The sequence below is a fragment of the Canis lupus genome, chromosome X (genome assembly GCF_048164855.1).
Source record: "Canis lupus baileyi chromosome X, mCanLup2.hap1, whole genome shotgun sequence".
Classification (NCBI taxonomy): domain Eukaryota; kingdom Metazoa; phylum Chordata; class Mammalia; order Carnivora; family Canidae; genus Canis; species Canis lupus.
In genome coordinates, this window is record NC_132876.1 from 82,069,121 (window position 1) to 82,091,247 (window position 22,127).

At 39.4% G+C, this 22,127-nt stretch overlaps 1 protein-coding gene and 1 pseudogene across 7 annotated transcripts in view; one reads left to right on the plus strand and one right to left on the minus strand.

The window, feature by feature from the left end:
* Positions 1-22,127, minus strand: part of CCNB3 (cyclin B3) — a 90,055-nt gene that overhangs the window by 32,616 nt on the left and 35,312 nt on the right. For 6 of the 7 annotated variants that reach the window (XR_012026458.1, XM_072816706.1, XM_072816705.1 and 3 more), the window contains exons 6-9: positions 21,782-21,877; positions 20,484-20,576; positions 3,987-4,124; positions 200-355 (exon numbers count right to left, since the gene is read on the minus strand). Coding sequence is in view for 5 of the 7 variants with exons in the window: in XM_072816706.1 (XP_072672807.1) it covers positions 200-355; positions 3,987-4,124; positions 20,484-20,576; positions 21,782-21,877 (483 nt within the window). In the remaining 2 variants the exon portion in view is untranslated. Of the gene's footprint in view, positions 1-199; positions 356-3,986; positions 4,125-20,483; positions 20,577-21,120; positions 21,264-21,781; positions 21,878-22,127 lie in introns of those variants that run through there. The other variant, XR_012026459.1, reaches the window with a different exon arrangement.
* LOC140627829 (large ribosomal subunit protein eL8-like) lies at positions 5,383-9,110 on the plus strand (annotated as a pseudogene).

The following is a 22,127-nucleotide window of genomic DNA, read 5'->3' on the forward strand; positions in this document are numbered from 1 at the left end:
ACACCAGGAAAATCTTCTATTTTGTTCCCCCTCACACACACTTCATAAAGATTATCAATCTAGGAAGCTGGATTGAAGAAGAAATTCCCCTGCCCCCACGTTGCCCCTTACTCCTTTCCTACCACTCACACAGCCACTCTGGGTATGGAGGGGACTAACCCAGTAGTGGGAGAATAAGGATGTACCTCCTCCCTCTTACCCTAGCATATCTGCGCAAGAAATGATAGGCGATGGGAATGTTGATATCAAATTTAAGAGTTTGCAGGATGCTGATTTCCATGCTGAGCATCTCATGTCGCTGATAAATATCATCACAGATATATAGGAAGTCATCCACACAAGGTGGGCAGGGCTCCTAGGGGTGGAGAGGAGAGATAGTCATAATCAGGCAAAAGGCCACTCCACTCTGCCTTGAGATAAAAGGCAGTGGGGGAGAGAAGCAAAAGATAGGAGGCAATAACATTTCCCAGCATAAACCTTCAGGGTAGCTCTGAGAGCAAAATTCTGGTTAATTTGAGTGGCCCATCTGAAAAACAAAATCAGAGACATAGGAGAGATCTTCCCCACATTTGCACCACTGGAGACAGAATAGGGCTTTTGGGGGTAGATTTTCACACTGTTAGAAGTGGCATAATATGGCATAGGAACCGGTAGCAATGATCAGTCTTTTTTTTTTTTTAAGATTTTAGTTATTTATTCACAAGAGACACACACACACACAGAGACAGAGACACAGGCAGAGGGAGAAGCAGGCTCCATGCAGGGAGCCCAACGTGGGACTCGATCCCAGGATTCCAGGATCACGCCCTGGGCCAAAGGCAGGCTCTAAACCACTGAGCCACCCAGGGATCCCAATGATCAGTCTTTTAATGAGTGAAATTCTGAAACAGGAAATCTAAGACTTACTCTGGGGGAACGGAGGAAAGACGGCCACAGAAAGCAGAGCTAGAGATGGAAAATAAGCCTGCACTCTGTTTCCCAGTCTAAAAAATGAATAGGGATGTTTGGGAAGGGGCATTACTGAGGTAGCAGGCAGTGAGAGACAGGCAGACAGGCACTAAAAGCCTAAGCAGAGACTGAGGACTGAAGAAGGTGGGAGGATACGCTTGCGGGCTACATTGGGAAGATCCAGACCAGGCCAAGGGTCAGAACAACCCCCATCTGGGAAGCACTTTGATATGCCCTGCCTTCTGCAGGTTTGAATCTTGGTTTGGGGAAGAAGACTAGTAAGCAGGAAGACCGCTGAATCTCTTATCCAGCTCCATCTAACTGTCCACCCCAACATTCTTCCCATGCCTTTCTCTGTCTATTTTGTGATCTCAGACTAGACCAACTCTCTAGTTTTGCAGACAAGAAGACTGAGGCACAGAAAGAGGGAGCCAATTGCTCCAGTTCACACAGCAACATATCAAAAACACTAGGGCAAGAAAACTCTCCCTTTCTTTGCCTGACTCACCAGTGGTTCCTTCCTCTCTTCTCTTCTCATAACATTTTCATACTTCCCTTTGCAGAAGTGTTTCTGTACTTGTCAATCCTGTGAAGGGAAGACCCCTTCTCCAAAAAACAGTGGGGGCCCTTCACTCTGATAACCAGAACAGGGGTACTTCTGGTTCCCAGATTTGCTAAGAAGTACCTCTTTGCACTCTGCTCCTCCTTCTGCTGTTGGCCAAGGACCCTCAACTTCTTTTTAACCCCCATGAAGCTGAGGCATGGAGTATTTAGTACCTTAGTACTTAGTACCTTGTGATAAGCCACAAGGATGGCCCTAGGTAGGAGGAGGAAATAGGAGAGAAAAAAGGAAGGAGTGAGGGAAGGAGAGAAAGGAATGAACCAGGGAGTGAGTGATCAGGCAAGGAAATGAGCCAGAGGGGAAGCAGCAAAGGAGGGGAGCAAGGGAGAGAGTGAGAGAAGAGTAAGGGAGAAAGGGAGGGAGGAGGCTAGTGAGGGAAGAAGGGACAGAGGGAGGGAAGTAAGTCAGGGAAGACAGGGAAAAAGAGAGATGGAAAGAGGATAGAAGGGAGCAAGTGATAACAGGTGGGAGGAAGTGAACACTGGAGAGGTAGCTATCAAGAGGGGGAGCTTGGAGGGAGCAGACAGTGAGGGGGAGCCAGGGAGCAAGTTAGTAGGGAAGGAAGTGAATCCCATAGGGAAACAGTGAGGAAAGAAGCAAGGGAAGGAGGGAGGAGAGAAGAAACAAGAGAAGAAGGAGAGGAGAGAAGGAAGGTGGGAGGCAGCTAGAATTAGAGGGAGTCATGGTGCCAGGGTACTAGGAAGCAAGTGTGGGAGGTAGAGAGGGAAGGAGCATGTGCAGAAGGGAGAGAAAGGATGAACAGAAAAGGGAGGATGGAGAGGATGGAAGGGGGAAGTAAAAGAGGGGAAGGGAGTGCAGCATGAAAGGACTGAGGTGGGGAGTGAGGAGAGATGGGACAGAGGGAAGAGAGCAAAGGCAGGGAGAAGGGGAAGAAAGAAGTAAAGGAGGGAGGGGGAGGTAGGAGGAAGAGGATGGAATGGGATAGAGTGAGGGAGGGTGGTAGAAGGAGGTGGCAGGAACAGAGACACAGGAGGAGGAGTGGATAGAGTAAGGATGGGAGGAGGGGAGGGGAAAACCAGTGGCGGGGGGGAGATACAACAAGGAGGAAACAGAGTTTGTAGTGAATGAGTGCACAAGGCAAGGATGGAAGAATGAAGGGAGGGATGACAGAGGGGCTGAGAGAAGGCTAGAAAAAAGAATGGAGTTAGGGAGCAAGGGTGGAAGTGAAGCAAGAGCTACAAGAAAGGGAGGGAGAGAGGGAGACAAGTAAGAAGCAAATGAGGGGGGACTGGAATGAGGGAGGGAGGTAAGGACCTAGGTAGTGAGTGAGGGAGTGAAGAAGGGAGGGAGGCAAGAATTTAAGGATAAAATGGGGGGGGGCAAGTGAGGGAGCACAAAAAACCCCCACAGTTCTAAAGCTCTCTGAATTCAGTAAAAGTTGCTACCTCTCTGCTTCTAAACCCTAAGGTTTCATACCAGTAGCCTATCTATGGAAAAATCACAGCTGAGCAAGATCATTTAGCATCTGAGGAAGAGGGGAAAAATAAGAGAAATTAGATGGATTACGGTTATGAAAGAAAGGCCAGCAGGGTACCTTGGTGGCTCAGTCGGTTAGGCGGCCAACTCCTGATTTTAGTTCAGGTCATGATCTGGGGATCCTGGGATCAAGCCCTGTTCAATGGGGAGTCTGCTTCGGGATTCTAGCTCTCCCTCTGCCCCTCCTTCCACTCTCTTCCTCTCTCTAAGGTGAATGGATAAATGTTAGAAAGAGTAAAAGAATGAAAGAATGAAAAGAATGAAAAGAATGAAAAGAAAGAAAGAAAGAAAGAAAGAAAGAAAGAAAGAAAGAAAGAAAGAAAGAAAGAAGAAGGAAGAAAGAAAGACAGCCACTTTCTTTTATATGATACTTTAAATATAACTATTTCATCTGAACTCACTACCATCTGTAGGAGGCCGTGTTCTCTTAAATGTTGCCAGCACCCAGGTTTGGAACTGCTTTCTTATATATGCAGTTCAAGATCCCACTAGGTGGAAATGAAGTTGGTTGAAAGAAAAAGAAATGCAGGGTGGGCAGAGAATTGTGGATCAGGAGGAAGATTTACAAAGAACAATGTATTTAACTAGGTGCATGCCCACCTACACACATCTTCAAAGAAGAATGAAAGAACCCTGCAGTCATCAGGAAACAAATATACCACCACTGCCACCCAAAACCAGTGCCTCTGCTAAGAAAGACACAAAAAAAGGTAGGAAATATTATTTGTGGGTATATATATGTAATTATACACACACACAGGTGCATATATATGCAAATGTAAATGCATGTGTGTAGATACATGTATGGGATACATACACACATATATGTACATATATACACACATATATACATACATATATATTGGACTTGGATAGAAACCGGATTAATTTTCTCCAGGCTCTGTGAACTCAGACTCACCTCAAATTTTGCTGCAATCAGAAACGCAGTGGAACCAAGGAGTTGTAGCTTATCCCTCTTGCATATTACCTCCATAAGGTAGTGATCCACCAGTTTTACTGCCAAGTACAGGGTCTCGTGACTCATCTCAAAGGTCATCTGGAGGAATACACAAACAGGAATCTGCCATACCGTCCCCCCCGCCCCCAATGTCACATCCAATAGATAGAACTACCTGGTCTGTGGCATTGAGGACAGTAGAACTACCAGACCTGGCCAGCTGAGACTCAGCTCTGAATGTGGGAACTGCTTCAGCTAGATGCCTGGCTAGATCTCCTGTGCCTTTGAGGACGCTGGCATTATCCATCCCTACACATTTAGGTAGATGACCAGTCTTATAAATCAGAGAGAGATGCTCTGCCTTCTCTTTGAGCACCTTGGGTGAACACACCCTCTTCCCTTGAGCTACAATACTTAGGTTCTTGCTCTCCCCATTTGCTACTACATTATACAGTGAACTCCCCCAAAGAGATTATGTCATTTACCTCTAAAAAACAGAGACCTGTTTATTATTCGTTTACTAGTGTCTCTTCCCAAATAGATATGCTATTAGAAGATACGGATTGGGAGAAAGGACCAATAGCACCATTTGGAAGTGAGCTGAGGGAGAAGCCAGAATGAGATTAAAGCATTAGTAGTATAATCCTCCTTCCCTTTTTTCTCTTCTCTATCCTTACCTTGGCTTTGCCAACTCCAAGAAACCACCTCCTGTAATTCTAGACCCAGTGTTAGTTCTGGCCTATATGGCACTATTGTGCATATTAGGGAAAAAAGTGACTTCTTTGGGTGAATGCAGCCCTGCAGGCACAAATTTTATTAAGTAAACTATACCTTTATATGAATTAGCAAAAGGTGCCCTGCCTCAAGGCAGAGCAGCTCCACGGCCAGAATGTACAGCTTGACAAATGGTATGAGCTAGATTCCATCATCCACTTTTGTCTTGCCTAGAAACCTTGTGTAGACACAATCTGCATTACACACAAGGGTCCTACCCAAACCTCAGTAATGCATCTTCCTCTCAATCCCTTAGGTTCTTAGATTCAAGAGCAACAAAATTACACTAACCCAACACTTCAACCAATGCAGGAATCTTCTCTTTAATGTCTCCCCCAAATACTGTTCAGTTCCTGCTATAGAACCTCCAAATACAGCTGAATCTGTCTTTGAATGGTTTTAATGGAAAATTCTTCCTTATACTGAGTTGAAATCACCTTCCGGGTAAAATTTGCTTACTTCATTGGGCCTCCTTTTATATAGGCTATGCTTATTGACCGAAGCCTAGATGTTCAAAAAGTAGGTCAGTAAGAAGCATCAGAGGAATGGATGTATATTTGCATAGGTGAATGATTATCAGAAGATGGCTGAAGACATGAGGTCAGCAACAGATGCATTGAATTTCTGAATAACAGAAACACTAAGAAGCTGTTCTTAGTGTTCCTGAGATATGGCTTTGAATTTTCTCAGAAATCCATCCTTATCAGTTTCCTATTGCAATGTAATAAATTACCACATACAGAGTGGCTTAAAACAATACATATTCATTATCTCACAGATCTCAAGGTCAAAAGTCCAAAATGAGACTCACTGGACTAAAAAAACAAAAATTGAGGTGTTCACAGGGCTGTGTTTCTTTCTAGAGGTTCCAGTAGAAAAATCCTTCTAACTTCCACAATCTGCCCACATTCCTTGGTTTGTGGTCCCTTCCATCCCCCAAGGCCAGCAATGGCCAGTTGAGTCTTTCTCACACTGAAATTACTCTCTGCCTCCCTCTTCCACATTTAAGAACCTTTGTAATTATATTTGGTCCACTTGGATAATCCAGGATAATCACCCTATCTTTTTTTTTTAAGATCTTATTTATTTATTCATGAGACACACACACACAGAAAAGCAGAGACACAGGCAGAGGGAGGCCCCATGCAGGGAGCCCGATGTGAGACCCGATCTAGGGACCCCAGGATCACACCCTGGGCCAAAGGCAGGTGCTAAACCACTGAGCCACCAAGGGATCTCCATAATCACCCTATCTTAAATTTAGCTGTTTACAATCTTTTTTTTTTAATTTTTTTATTTATTCATGATAGGCACACAGTGAGAGAGAGAGAGGCAGAGACACAGGCAGAGGGAGAAGCAGGCTCCATGCACCGGGAGCCCGATGCAGGACTCGATCCCGGATCTCCAGGATCGCGCCCCGGGGCCAAAGGCAGGTGCCAAACCGCTGCGCCACCCAGGGATCCCAGCTGTTTACAATCTTATTTCCATATTCTATCTTAATTTCCCTTTGCCATGTAAAGTAACATTCTAAGTTCTAGGAATTAGGACGTGAACATATTATTCTGCCTATCACATCTTCCAAAGGAATGTCCTAAGAAAGAGATGGAGAGAGTTCATGCAGATGAAGGGTAATGATTACCATCTTAAGTATCAAGAAATTGAGGTCAAATAATTACCCAAAAAAGACAATAAGAATGGAAAGTAGCAGTTCTCCAAGGATGATAACCTCTGTGAATAAATGACAAAGCCAATGCTTGTATAGCCTCTTTCCAGTATCTCTCTTAGGCACTTGGCCACCCATGTAACTAACGCATTTTATGAAATGGTAACATCTAAAGTGTAGATAGTATCTGAATGAACAGTTGAAATCTGGAGGCAATAAATATTCCAATCAGCAGCAGTGTCAGTTATAGCAATCCTCCTTCCTTGAATAGAAGACAGTATTCTACTAACAATTCTACCACTCAGAACTACATAGAGCAAGTCTAATTGTTCTTGTGACAGCCCGTTAGCTTCTGAAGACAGTTACCATGATTCCCATAAATTTCCATTCTAGACCAAATAACTAGACTTCCTCTAACTATTCTTCACATGATATGGTTTTCTGTCCCCTCAGCCTCAGGCTCCAAATGAGGAGCCTAACTTGGTGCCAGTTAGAGAAAAGCAGCAGTGATCTGGATAATTCAAGCAGCTACAACAAAGACAAGAAACCTTTCAGCCCTGTAAGCAAGGGTCTCTCCCTCACAGCTGCCTTTGGCTAGCACATCCTTCTAATGCTTCATAAATGCTCTTTCTAATGCTCCTTATCTGGGGATGGGTAAGAAGAAACAAAAGGGAAGTAATAAATAAATAATGATGGAAAATATAAATATTACTCTTAGCAGACACTAGAAATGACAAATACCCACCATTTGCTTCGATGTGAATGGAACTGGAGGCTATTATGCTGAGTGAAGTAAGTCAGTCAGAGGACAATCATTATATGGTTTCACTCATATGGGGAATATAAAAGATAGTGAAAGGGATTATAGAGGAAAGGAGAGAAAATGAGTGGGAAAAATCAGAGAGGGTGACAAAACCTGAGAGACTTCTAACTCTGGGAAATGAACAAGGGGTAGTGGAAGGGAAGGTGGGTAGAGGGAATGGGGTGACTGGGTGACGGGCACTGAAAGGAGCACTTGATGGGATGAGCACTGGGTGTTATACTATATGTTGGCAAATCAAACTCCAATAAAAAATATACATATAAAAAAAGGAGGAGACAAACTTGACAAAACTTATCTCAAATTCCAAAACTCAATAGACCATCTTCTGCAAAGATGAATAAATGGAGAAAATCACCCATTTATATGAAAAAGAACAAGTAATTTTTCAAGAAGAAACGTTCTGAGAAACCAGAGCAAGTATTTACTTATGAAACCTTTTCACTTCAAAGAACTGAAATAAACTTGTAAAAAGTATACTCTCAACAATATCTGAGAGGACACTGAATCTATGAAGAGAACACACCAGGATCCAGAAAGACTGGTTTCTGATGGAAAAGCAATTACTTAATTAAAAATGTAACAGAGTAAGTGAATAGTACATTAAGTTATGACAAATCAAATCAATGATTCCAAAGGCTGCTTTAAGAAATTCTCCCAGAACTGAGAGGTATGAGAGAGTTGAAGATAATGAATGAAAACCTGAGACAAAAGAATAGATTCTGGAGATGCACATGTGCACGCACACACATACACACTTAGAATGAGATAAGAGGCGAAGAGAAATAATAAATAATAGGTAAAAATTTCTCTGAGCCAGTCTCTCCTCTAGTCATCCAAGAAGCTGAAAGGAAAGAAGGTTAAGCAGAAGAAGGTAGCCCCAGCCCCTGCTGTTGTGAAGAAGCAGGAAGCCAAGAAGGTAGTCAATCCTCCATATTAGAAAAGGTCCAAGAATTCTGACATCAGACAGGACACCCAGCCCAAAAGGGTCCTCACTTGCTTTGTCAAATGACCCCACTACCTCCAGCTACAGCAGCAAAGAGCTATTCATTATAAACTTCTAAAAGTGCCTCCTGCCAGTTCATCCAGGCCTTGGACCACCAAACGGCTACTCGACTGCTTACACTGGCTCACAAATACAGATGAAAAACAAAGCAAGAGAAGCAACAGATTGTTGGCCCAGGCTGAGAAGAAAGCTGCTGGCAAAGAGGATGTCCCCACTAAGAAGCTGCCTGTTCTTCAAGCTGGGATTATTATTATTATTTTTTTTTATTTATGATAGGCACACAGTGAGAGAGAGAGAGGCAGAGACACAGGCAGAGGGAGAAGCAGGCTCCATGCACTGGGAGCCCGACGTGGGATTCGATCCCGGGTCTCCAGGATCGTGCCCTGGGCCAAAGGCAGGCACCAAACCGCTGTGCCACCCAGGGATCCCCAAGCTGGGATTAATACGTTCACCACCTTGATGGAAAACAGGAAGGCTCAGCTGGTAGTGATTGCACATGATGTGGATCCCATTGAGCTGGTTGTCTTCCTGCCTGCCCTGCGTCTTAAGATGGAGGTTCCCTACTGCATTATCAAGGGGAAGGCCAGGCTGAGGTGTCTGGTCCACGGGAAGACCTGCAGCACTGCTGCCTTCACACAGGTTAGCTCAGAATACAAAGCAGCTCTGGCTAAGCTGGTGGAAGCTCTTGGGACCAATTCCAATGACAGGCATGTTGAGATCCACTGTCACTGGACAGGCAATGTCCTAGGTCCAAAGTCAGTGGATCACACTGCCAAGTTGGAAAAGACAAAGGCTAAAGAACTGGCTACCAAACTGGGCTAAGTGTATGCTGCTGAATTTTCTGTACATAAAAGTAATAAAAAGTTATCTTTCAAAAAAAAATTCAGGGGCACCTGGGTGGCTCAGTGGTTAAGCGTCTGCTTTTAGCTCAGGCCATGATCCTGGGGTCCTGGGACCAAGTCCCACGTCAGGCTCTCCACGGGGAGCCTCCTCCCTCTGCCCCTCTGCCTATGTCTCTGCTTTGCTCTCTGTGTCTCTCATGAATAAATAAATAAAATCTTTAAAAAATTTTCTCTGAGCTAAAGAAAGATTGAATCTTCAGACTTGAAAGGATTCACAATACACTGGACAAAATTAAGGAAAATATATCTACATCTAGAAATGTCAAAAATGATTATTTGTAGGAAGGTAATGTATTAAATAATAATATGGATCACTTTTAGATCCATTATTTTTATTCTATAAAGATAGAAGCAGAAATAAACTAAAAGTGTGCAAATTGTCTCATTTTACTTGAGAGGCAATTAATTAATAGGTCAGGTACACTAGAGGGGTTGATTAACTAAATAAAGAACTATATCCATATAAAAGAATATGATGCAATACTTTAAAAGAATAAAGTAGATCTATGATTATATTGACTTTTTTTTTAAGATTTTATTTATTCATAGAGACACAGCTAGAGAGAGAGAGGCAGAGACACAGGCAGAGGGAGGAGCAGGCTCCATGCAGGGAGCCCAACGTGGGACTCGATCCAGGGTCTCCAGGATCACGCCCTGAGCTGCAGGCGGCGCTAAACCGCTGCACCACCAGGGCTGCCCTATGATTATATTGAAAGGTCACTAAGACATTCTTGAGAGCGCAAGGTACAGAGCAATGTGTACAGCATGACCCTATTCATATAACAAAAATATCATAAAACCCACACTCTTTTAAAAGCTGTATTTTATGTGTATATATGCATATATGTGTGTACATCCATATATTATTCATAAAATTCAAGATTTTTAAAGAAAGGATAGTCAAAAACTTAAAAGTGATAATACACAAAAGGATCTGGAAGGATACACACTAAATTATTTATAGTTACTACCTCTGAGGAATAAGAAGGGTTGATTTTATTCATATACATATACACAAATATATATGAATATATATAAACATTATAAATCTGTATTAATTTTGTAGTTAAAAATTTGTATAGGGTAGAGAATTTAAGGTGAAATGGAGGAGAGGAAGAAATGCCAGGAGAACTTAACTAAACAATGATTGTAGATGGTTACCACACTGATCCCAGACTTTGATAAGTTAAGCAGAAAAATAAATTAGCATATAAATTATATAATTATTAGGTCAAAATTAATTGATATAATGATCTTTGTATTCTATAGAGAATACCTATTTTCTATAAACATCAGTTAATCATTTATAAAAACCCATTATATCTGAAGCCATGAAGAAAATCTCATTAACTTAAGAAAAACAGAAATCATCATTCAGCTCAGATTCTAAACACACAGTACAGTAAACCTAGATATCAGCAATAAAAGGATAAACCTTTGAAAAAAATAGTAAACACTATTCTTGAAAAACAAAACCTAGGTCAATGAGGAATTAAAAATTGCAATCACAGATTATTGAGGAAAAAAACAAGATAGCTATAACACTAGCTTACCAAATTAATGGGAGGTATTCAGAACTGTTACTTAGAAGAAAATGTATACCTTTAAAGTTTTTATTATGGAGTCAAAATAATGAAAATAGACTAAGCATGCATTTTAAGAAGCCAGGGAAAACAACAAAACAAGCCTTAATAAACTAAGTGAAGTAACAAATATGAAAGATGTCAATAAATTTTTTAAAAAGGAAAAGTTATACATATATCCATGAGCTGGTTCTTTGACCAGAAAACTGAATGAAGTTTTTGCAAGGGACATCATGCACATGTATGTAAATACACAAAAGCAAGCTAACACATCACACACATTTTAAATGAAAAAATAATTACAAAGGATTATAAAGGAATACATATACAGTCTATGATAATAACTGTGAAAAACCTATAAGATGGATGGATTTTAAAAAAGATATAAATCACAAAAATGACTCAAGAATAGCAATAAATCCTTAGTAGGCCAATAATCATCACTAGACTTATCAAAAAATGACACACATAAATGGTAGCATGCATCAATAAGTTCATGGGCCAGTTCAACAGGGAAAATAATTCCTGTGTTAAACTTAGTACTATGGGAAAATTTATCTAGTTATGTCCAGCTAGAATAGTCCTGGTACTACAACTTAATAAAGACAGCACCTGTGACCAAAACTTACAAAGGAATCTTATTTGTGAATACAGAAGTAAAAATTCTAAATAAAGTATAAGCACATCAAGTCCAAGAATAAACTAAATAAACTAAGTTCAGCAAAGCAGATGAATACAAATAAGTACAGAAAAAATACTGCTTTCTCAATATATGAATTTTAAACTTAAAGAAAAAATGATTAACATTCATAACATTAAAAAAAAGGGATCCCTGGGTGGCGCAGCGGTTTGGTGCCTGCCTTTGGCCCAGGGCGCGATCCTGGAAACCCGGGATCGAATCCCACGTCGGGATCCCGGTGCATCGAGCCTGCTTCTCCCTCTGCCTGTGTCTCTGCCTCCCTGTGTCTCTGCCTCTCTCTCTCTCTCTCTGTGTGACTATCATAAATAAATAAAAAAATTTTTAAAAATAACATTAAAAAATTCCTCAATACCCAAGAAAAACCTTTCAATTCAGTAAGACCAATATGAAGAGAATATTTTAAAATTTAAAATTGTAAAAGAAGACCTTGTAACTGAACAGATACAATATAATTGGTGTGGAAAGTTTGATATTGTGAAATCTGTGAATTCTCCCTGAATTAATCCCAACATGCTATTATTGAAAAGTTAACAAAACTATTCTACAGCTCATCTGGAAGAATTAATGTGTTAGAGCAACCATGAGTATTTTGTAAAATAAGAGGCAATAAATGTGTTACAAAGCCATAATCATAAAAACAGCATACTACTAACAGTAGCACAAACGTACTAAAGAATATAATTGGAAATACCATAAACAAAGTATATGTGATTAAAGATTAAGAGGGACAAAATTCCAGTTATAAAACAAGTCACAGAGATGAGAAGTACAGCATAGAGAATATAGAGTCAATAATATTGTAATAATGCTGTATGATAACAGATGGTAACTACACTTATCGTGAACATGGAGTAATATACAGAATCACTGAATCACTATGCTGTACATCTGAAATTAATATAACATTATGTATGTATGTCAACTATACTTCAATAATAAAAAATACGTCAGGACGCCTGGGTGGCTCAGCAGTTGAGCATCTGCCTTCGACTGGGGTCGTAATCCTGCGATCCCAGGATAGAGTCCCACACAGGGCTCCCTCCATGGAGCCTGCTTCTCCTTCTCCCTCTGCCTCTCTGTGTCTCTCATGAATAAATAAATAAAATCTTTAAAATAATAATAATAATTAAAATATGTCATTTCAAACCAGTAGATGTTATTAATGAAAGCCAATAATTGGTATTAGAATAACTGGATAATCATTGGGGGAAGGTGTATAGATGCTGACGCCAATATCAAAATAAATTCCAGACAAAGATTTAAATGTGAACATGAGGGGTGCCTGGGTGGCTCAGGCAAGCATCTGCCTTCGACTCAGGTCATGATCCCGGGGTTGTGGGATCAAGACCCGCATCAGGTTCCCTGCTCAGCTTCTCCCTCTCCCTCTGTCAACTCCCTATGCTTGTTTGTTCTCCCTCTCTCTCTCTCTCTCTCTCTCAAATAAAATATTAAAAAAATAAACATAAACATGAAACTATAAATGTTCTAGAAAAAATTTCAGAGAAATACTGATATAATTATGACTGGATAAGACTTTTCTAAGCAAGAAACAAATCTTAAAACCATAAAGAAAAAAACTGATGGGCTTGACTACTCAAAATGCCAATGCTACTATACATCAACTTAAAGAAAACATATTAAAATTTTTCATTTATCAGATGGCAAAAAAATAACACTCTCTTTTGGTAAGATGATGAAATAATCAATTTTATTCAGTATAAGTACAATGGGCATTTCAGAAGGACAGTGCCTATATGTACAAACATTCTCAATGTACATTGCTTTAATCTAATACTTATATTCCTTATTACAGAAAAAAAACTACAATTATGAACTATGGAAGCATATGCATGTTCACAATAGGGTTACTTCTAAGAACAGATTTTATTTATTTATTTTTAGCAAAGGAGTAAAATGTATATTTTGAAAATATATTTTTTCCATTATGATATATGTCATATATGGAGAAAACTGCATAAAACTTACTTGTACAATTCAATGAATATTTATGAAGTGAAATGCATATAACCATCACTCAAGTCAATAAATTACACATGGCTAAAACCATAAAAATACTTCCATGTAACCTTCCTTGATTATAATCCCATTTCCTACGCCCAGAGGTAATTTACTATCCTGACTTTTGTAAAACCCATATTTTTTTTGTTTTTTTTTATATGTATTTTTATTGGAGTTAGATTTGCCAACATATAACACCCAGTGCTCATCCCATCAAGTGCCCCCTCAGTGCCCATCACCCAGTCACCCCATCCCCCCACCCACCTCCCCTTCCACTACCCCTTGTTCATTTCCCAGAGTTAGAAGTCTCCCATGTTTTATCACCCTCTCTGATTTTTCCCACTCATTTTCTCTCCTTTCCCCTATAATCCCTTTCACTATTTTTTATATTCCCTGTATGAGTGAAACCATATAATGATTGTCCTTCTCTGACTGACTTGCTTTACTCAGCATAATAGCCTCCAGTTCCATCCATGTCAAAGCAAATGGTGGGTATTCGTTGTTTCTAACGGCTGAGTAATATTCCACTGCATATACATTTATACCACAACTTCTTTATCCATTCATCTTTTAATGGACACCGAGGCTCCTTTCACAGTTTGGCTATTGTGGACATTGCTGCTATAAACATTGGGGTGCAGGTGTCTCAGCTTTTCATTGCATCTGTATCTTTGGGGTAAATCCCTACTAGACCATTCTCTTACACCATACACAAAGATAAACTCAAAATGGATAAAAGATCTAAATGTGAGACAAGAATCAATCAAAATCCTAGAGAGGAACACAGGCAACACCCTTTTTGAACTTGTGACAGGCAACTTCTTGCTAGATACAGCTATGAAGGCAAGGGAAACAAAAGCAAAAATGAACTATTGGGACTTCATCAAGATAAGAAGCTTTTGCACAGCAAAGGATACAGTCAACAAAACTAAAAGACAACCTACAGAATGGGAGAAGATATTTGCAAATGACATATCAGATAAAGGGCTAGTATCCGGGACAGCTATTAGAAATGACAAATACCCACCATTTGCTTCAACATGGATGGAACTGGAGGGTATTATGCTGAGTGAAGTAAGCCAGTCGGTGAAGGACAAACATTATATGTTCTCATTCATTTGGGGAATATAAATAATAGTGAAAGGGAATATAAGGGAAGGGAGAAGAAATGTGTGGGAAATATCAGAAAGGGAGACAGAACGTAAAGACTGCTAACTCTGGGAAACGAACTAGGGGTGGTGGAAGGGGAGAAGGGCGGGGGGGTGGGAGTGAATAGGTGACGGGCACTGGGGGTTATTCTGTATGTTAGTAAATTGAACACCAATAAAAAATAAATTAAAAAAAGGGCTAGTATCCAAGATCTATAAAGAACTTATGAAACTCAACACCCAAGAAACAAACAATCCAATCATGAAATGGGCAAAAGACAGGAACAGAAATTTCACCAAAGAAGACCTACACATGGCCAACAAGCACACGAGAAAATGCTCCGCATCACTGGCCATCAGGGCAATACAAATCAAAACCACAATGAGATACCACCTCACACCAGTGAGAATGTGGAAAATTAACATGACAGGAAACAACAAATGTTGGAGAGGATGTGGAGAAAGGGGAACCCTCTTGCACTGTTGGTGGGAATGTGAACTGGTACAGCCACTCTGGAAAACTGTATGGAGGTTCCTCAAAGAGTTAAAAATAGAGCTACCCTTCGACCCAGCAGTTGCACTTCTGGGTATTTACCCAAAAGATACAGATGCAGTGAAAAACCGAGACACCTGCACCCCGATGTTTATAGGAGCAATATCCACAGTAGCCAACTGTGGAAAAAGACTCAGTGTCCATCGAAAGAGGAATGGAGTGCGGCTTCGGTGGCTCAGTGGTTTAGTGCTGCCTTCAGCCCAGGGTGTGATCCTGGAGACCTGGGGTCGAATCCCACGTCGGACTACCTGCATGGACCCTCTTCTCCCTCTGCCTGTGCCTCTGCCTCTCTGTCTCTGTGTCCCTCATGATTAAATAAATTTGAAAAAGAGAAAGAGGAATGGATAAAGAACATATGGTATATGTATGCAATGGAATATTACTCAGCCATTAAAAATGACAAATACCCACTACTTGCTTCAACATGGATGGAACTGGGGGGTATTATGCTGAGTGAAATAAGTCAATCGTAGAAGGACAAACATATGGTCTCATTCATTTGGGAAATATAAAAAATAGTGAAAGGGAATAAAGGGGAAAGGGGAAAATGAGTGGGAAATTCAGTGAGGGTGACAGGACTTGAGAGACGCCTAACTCTCGGAAAGGAACAAGGGGTAGTGGAAGGGGAAGTGGGTGGGTGAGGGGATGGGGTGACTGGGTGACGGGCACTGAGGGGGGCACTTGACGGGATGAGCACTGGATGTTATACTATATGTTGGCAAATTGATCTCCAATTTAAAAAATCCAAAAAAAAAAAAAAAAAAAAAAGAACTCCTAAGTATGAATAAGTAATTTTTAGCAAGGTCAACACACCAATTCCAATATTTTATACCAGTAGTATACAAATGGAAAACTAAATTTTAAAAAATATCATTTACAATGGATCCAAGAAAAAAATTTTTGGTATAAATGTAATGAAACATGTACAGGATCTATATGGTAAAAAGACAGAAATCAAAGATAACCGAAATAAATGAAAGACATGTCACATTCATTGATATGGAAGATTCAACACAGAAAAGATGTCAATTCCTTCCAAATTCACCTACAGATGTGTGTTGATGATCCCCAAGACCACCTCCAGGTACAGTGATTCCTAGTCACAGGACTCCGCATATAGTCATAATCACAGCTATGATTATTATATAACAAAAGATAGAAAGCAAAATCAAGTAAATGAGAACATGGGCAAAGCTTGCCAAAAACCAGATACAAGCTTTCAGGAATCCTACCCCAATAGAGTCAGTTGCTCAGGATACGTTTAATTCTTCCAGGAAGGAGATGTGACAATACAAGTAAAGTTCTGCCTACCAGGGAAACTCATTAATGACTCAATGCCTAAGATTTTACTGTGGGCTGGTCATTTAAACACCCTCTGCTTAGTATGTCCCCAAATTTCAGACTCACAAAAGGAAAGCAGGTGCTCATAATAAACCACACTGTTTATACAAAGAGTTTAGGCACAGTTATCATTGAGGGAGGTTTTTATAGCAGTACAGCAAACTGTTTACCAGTCAACTTCTCAGATGCCCAGACAAGGACCAACTTTGCAAAACAGGACTTTCTAAGGATAGCAGTATTTGGCCTGTTAACTCTTTTCTGCACAAGATGTAACTCAATTCCAATCAAAATCTCAACAGGATTTTTTTGTATATATAGACAAATTGATTCTAAAATTATATAGAAAAGCAAAGGAACTAGAATAACTAACAATTTGGGGGAAAAAAGAGTTGGAAGGATCACACTACCCAGTTTTAAGACTTACTATAAAATACAGGAATAAAGACAGTGTGATATTGGCAAAGTGACAGACACAGAGATCAGTAAAACAGAATAAAGTATAGAAATAAGTATAGAAATAGATCCACACAAATAAGGTCAGTAGATTTTTGGCAAAGCTGTAAAAGAAATTTGGTGGGGAAAAAAGTATATTTTCCCAAAAATGGTGTTAGAATAACCAGAAAGCCATACGCAAAAAAAATAATTAAAAAAATGGATTCGACCTTAAAAATTCATACTATTTATAAAATGAACTCAAAATGGATTACAGATTTAATATTAAAACTATAAAACTTGTAGATAAAATATGAGAAAATATTCATGACCTAGGTTTTGGGAAAGAATCCTTAAAGAGCACAATCCATAACAGAAAATCCTGAAAAACCAGACTTTATCAAAATTAAAAACTTTTGCTCTGTAAAAGACCCAAATAAGAGAATAAAAAGGCTACAGATTGGTAGGATATATTTGTAAATAACATATCCAACACAGGATTTATATATAGAATATGTAAAGAACTCTCAGTAACTTGATACAAAGAAAATAAACTACCCCATTTAAAAAAATGGGCAAGACTTAAAACACTTCACCAAAGAGGATATTTGGATGACAAGTGAGTATGATGTTCAACATTATTAGCCCTTGATGAAATGCAAATTAAAACTATGGTGAGATTCTTCTACTCACCTATTAGATGGCTAAAATTAATAAATACTAATACCAAGTGCTGACAAGGATACAGAGCAACTAGAACTCATGCACTATAGGTGGATCTCAAGGGAATTATAGTGAATGGTAAGTTATCTCAAAAGGTTATGTACTGTGTGATTCCCTTTATATAACATTTATGAAATTATAAAGTTATAGACATGAAAAACAAATTAGGAGTTCCCAGGGACAGGAGGGTGAGGGGAGGAAGACGGCTGTTGCCATAAAAGGGTAACATAAGGGATCTCTGTGGTAATGGAATAGTTTTGTATCTCAACTGTAGTGGCAGTGCTTATAAGATTTTTTTTTTGCTTATAAGATTTTTATGTTTGATAAAACTATACAGACTAAATACACACAACAAATAAAAACATGTAAAACTGATTAAATTTAAATAAGGCCTGTGGACCTTAATTATGACACTATAATATAGTTATGTAAAATGTTACCATTGGGAGAAAGTAGGTGAAGGGTATACAAGACTTCCTTAAGTTGTTTTTTGCAACTTCTCGTGAATCTTACTTTAAAACAAATATTGGGGTGCCTGGGTGGCTCAGTCAGTTAAGTGTCTGCCTTTGGCTCAGATCATGGGCCCGAAGTCCTGGGATCGAGCCCCAGCAGGTAGTGTGCATCTTCCTCTGTCCTTCCCCTGCTCATGAGTGCTTGTGCTCGCTCTCTTTCTCTCAAATAAATAAAATCTTTTAAAAATTAAATGTTAAAATTTCATAGAACTATATATCCAAAGGTCCACTTTACTGTTCAAAAATATAAAAATTAGAGTTATAAAAACAGTATACATATTTTCTAGAAATGTTATTCTCTATCAAAAGGTATACATTAACATCACTTATGGAGCCTTATAAAATATACATGCCCCTTTACCCAAAAAATACAAAAACATTAATTCAAAGGGATACATGCACCCCTATATTTATTGCAGCATTATTTACAATAGCCAAACTATGGAACCAGCCCAACTGCCTATCAATAGATGAACGGATAAAGAAGATGTGGTACATATACATAATGGGGTATTATTCAGCCATAAAAAAGAATGAAATCTTGCCATTTGTAATAACATGAATAGAGCTAGAGTGTATTATGCTAAGCGTAGTCAGTCCATGAGAGAAAGACAAATATCAGATGATCTTACTCATATTTGGAATTTAAGAAACAAAACAAAGAAGTAAAGAAAAAAAAGAGAAAGATAAGTCAAGAAACAGACTCTTAACTATAGAAAATAAACTGATGGTTACCAGAGGGGCAGTGGGTAGGGGATAGGTAAAATAGGTGAAGGGGATTAAAGAGCATACTTACCATGATGAATAAAATAAAGTAATAAGAAATGTTTTAAAATAACAAAAAATATATATGTATGTGCCTGGGACACACTCCCACAATTCTGATTTGATAGTATGGGATGGGACCTGGGCATTTGTGATTTTATGATCCATGCACTAAAGGTGCACCCCTAAAGTAGATGCTCATCACTTTAAAAGGAGGGATAATATACACGCACAAATATTAATAATCATGAGTTGCAGGATCACAGGTAATTATCTATGACTTTGCTATAACAAATGTGAATGTGCAATAAAAATAACAATAAAGTTTTTTTTAAAAAAGATTCAGTTCATCATTCCAGCTAATAGAGGTATTTTATCTGATATCCATTTATTTTGAACCCTATTCCAAGTCTCATGCCATGCAATATTTGATGAGGGTATGTTTTCTGTTCTCATCTATATCACTAATAAAAATGTTGATTAGAACAATGTCCATGGTGGGCACCTGGGTGGCTCAGTGGTTGAGCATCTGCTTTTGGCTCAGGTCGCGATCCCAGGGTCCTGGGATGGAGTCCCACATCAGCCTCCCAACAGGGAGGCTGCTTCTCCCTCTGCCTATGTCTCTGCCTCTCTCTGTGTGTCTCTCATGAATAAATAAATAAAATCTTTTTTGAAAAAAAAAGAACAAAGTCCATGGCAATCCTATTACCTAATTTATTATTCTTCATTATTTCTATAAGATGAGAAGCATTTTCATGCTTTGCTGATATCCAAATATATCATGTCTACCATATTTTCCTAGTCTGTTACTTCGAAGTGACTCTGAACCACTCTCTGACACTCAATAAAGGATATTAAACTATATTACCTTTTCTTTCCAATTATATTGTTAAGACTCTTCTGGACATAGCCTATGCCTTATATTTTCTTACAAACTCCATAGCAAGCCATTCAATGCCATTCATCAACAAATATTTATTGGCACTCCACTATGTGCCAGGGACTATTCTGGACTATCCTTCCTTTGTGTAAACTGATAATTAAGTTTTCACAGCAGTATTCTCTCAACATCCAACCCTGAATAAATAGCTCCTGCCATGTCTGGTTCTGCCATGTCTGCCACACTGCCCTTCCTATTACCCAGTCTCACCCACAGCTTGAAAGACTTTGTCACTGACCTCTATTCAAATCACTAGATAGACTTTTACAAAATTCTGAGAATGATTAAACTACCATACCATCATTGCCTTTTCTACAAATATTCTCTCCTTCCACTGAGTTTTCATAGTATCTTATGTATAACATTCTTATAGTACCTAATATATTCTTTTTTTAATTTTACTTATCTTTCTGCATGTCTTATCCTGTCCCCTAGATCACAAGCTCCCTGAAGGCAGGAACCATGGGTCAGCTCTGTAGATCCGGAAAATTTTTACCATGCTTGGCATCTGGTGATACTGAATGAATAATCAATAAAGAGAAGAGCAGCCCCTTAAAGCAGCAGTTGCCAGGCTTACCTGCACCTCTACCAACCAGTCCACAAGAATGGCCCTCATGCAACTACTGATGTCAGTCTGCTTATTCATGTATTCTTTAAGTATGAACTTTTCCTGGAAGCAATAAAAACGAAATATTAATCCATAAACTCTTCTTATAGTTCAAAAATGGTAACTTATGAAAAAAGTACTTGCAACTAATCTCAGAAAAAGAAACTGTAACAACATAATTAACTTCTTCAGTTCTAATTCATTATTTTCAGCTGGTATCAGATAGGGGCAGATCAGAATATCCTTTTCCAGACAAGTTCTAGTTATCCTTAGGAAATGGTTGCACAGCATATTCAAGCATCAGGTTGGCTATCGAGGAGTCCAGGGAGAAAATGGAAATATGGGCAGGAATGCACATATAAAACTCTGGATGAATACCAAACAGGTTCTGCCCCTTCTTTGCAATTTAATCTAAGGCACAATGCCATGCTATGTAGAGCAGTGCTTCTCAAACTTTAACACATAGCACCTGGGGATCTTTAAAACTCACTTTCTAATTTAGAAGGCCAGGTGGGGCTAGGTTTCTGCATTTCTAACAAGATCCCAAGTGAAACTGACACTGCTGAGCTAAGGCCCATATGTGTAGTATAACAAAGTTATTTCTTACATCCTCCAGGCTGTACTAGAAAAAGTGAAGAATCTGGAATCAGTTAACCAAACATGATGCCTCTAGAGAAAAGACAAAATTTTCATCCTCCCTCTTATGCATGGCTTGCTAAAATTTTAGTTGGTAGATAATCTTGGTCCCATCTGTTCCGGAGAGAGAGAGAAGAAAACTTGGAGTCAATGAATTTTAGTGGTCAAGGAGACCGGCAGATCTCAAAGAAGGAAGAAAATTTCACCAGGTTGGAGAGTGATTTTACATATGATGCCAGATACTTGCATAGAAAGGGCAAAAGATTTCTGACAGCAGCCACTCAGAGACTACTAGACACTGTCTCCTCAACAATTAGAGTGCAGGCTTCAAGGTACTCAGACTTTTAGACCATATCCCAGCTCTACTGTATACTAGCTGTGTGACTCTTAGCAGTTTCTCCAATCTATAAAAAGGAGATAATAATACCATCATGAAATTATGGGGAGAAGATAATGTTATAAACCCCTTAGCCCCCAATGTCTAACTTACACTAAGCTACCAGTAGATGTCAGTTGTTGCTGTTATTATTTTAATCGTCATTATTACCTCCCCTTTCAACTTGCATTTGAAGGATGGAATGATGAGAATATGAAACCTAGAAATCCTCCCCCTCCAACAGCCACCTACATACCTCTCTCTCCTTCATGTAACTGAAGATATCCTTGGCATATATTGAGTTGAAAAATGGATCACCGTGGTTCCTGTCAATATCCTCCAATGGGGTCATCTGCTTGGAAATCACCAAAAAGATAATTAGGAGGATAAAGATTCTAAGGAAGGCTTAGCACACACACATAAAGCATGCACTCCTTTCTTCCCACTGTCATCTTCTGCTAAGGTTCCTCAAGCGACATATATCCTGGGCCACAACACAGTACCCCTTGGTCCTTCAATCCTCATACTGCTAAAGTGGCTAAGAAATGTTTAGTCCTTCTTGTACATGCCTGCTCTGCCCTAGGAACTAGGCACCATTTTTA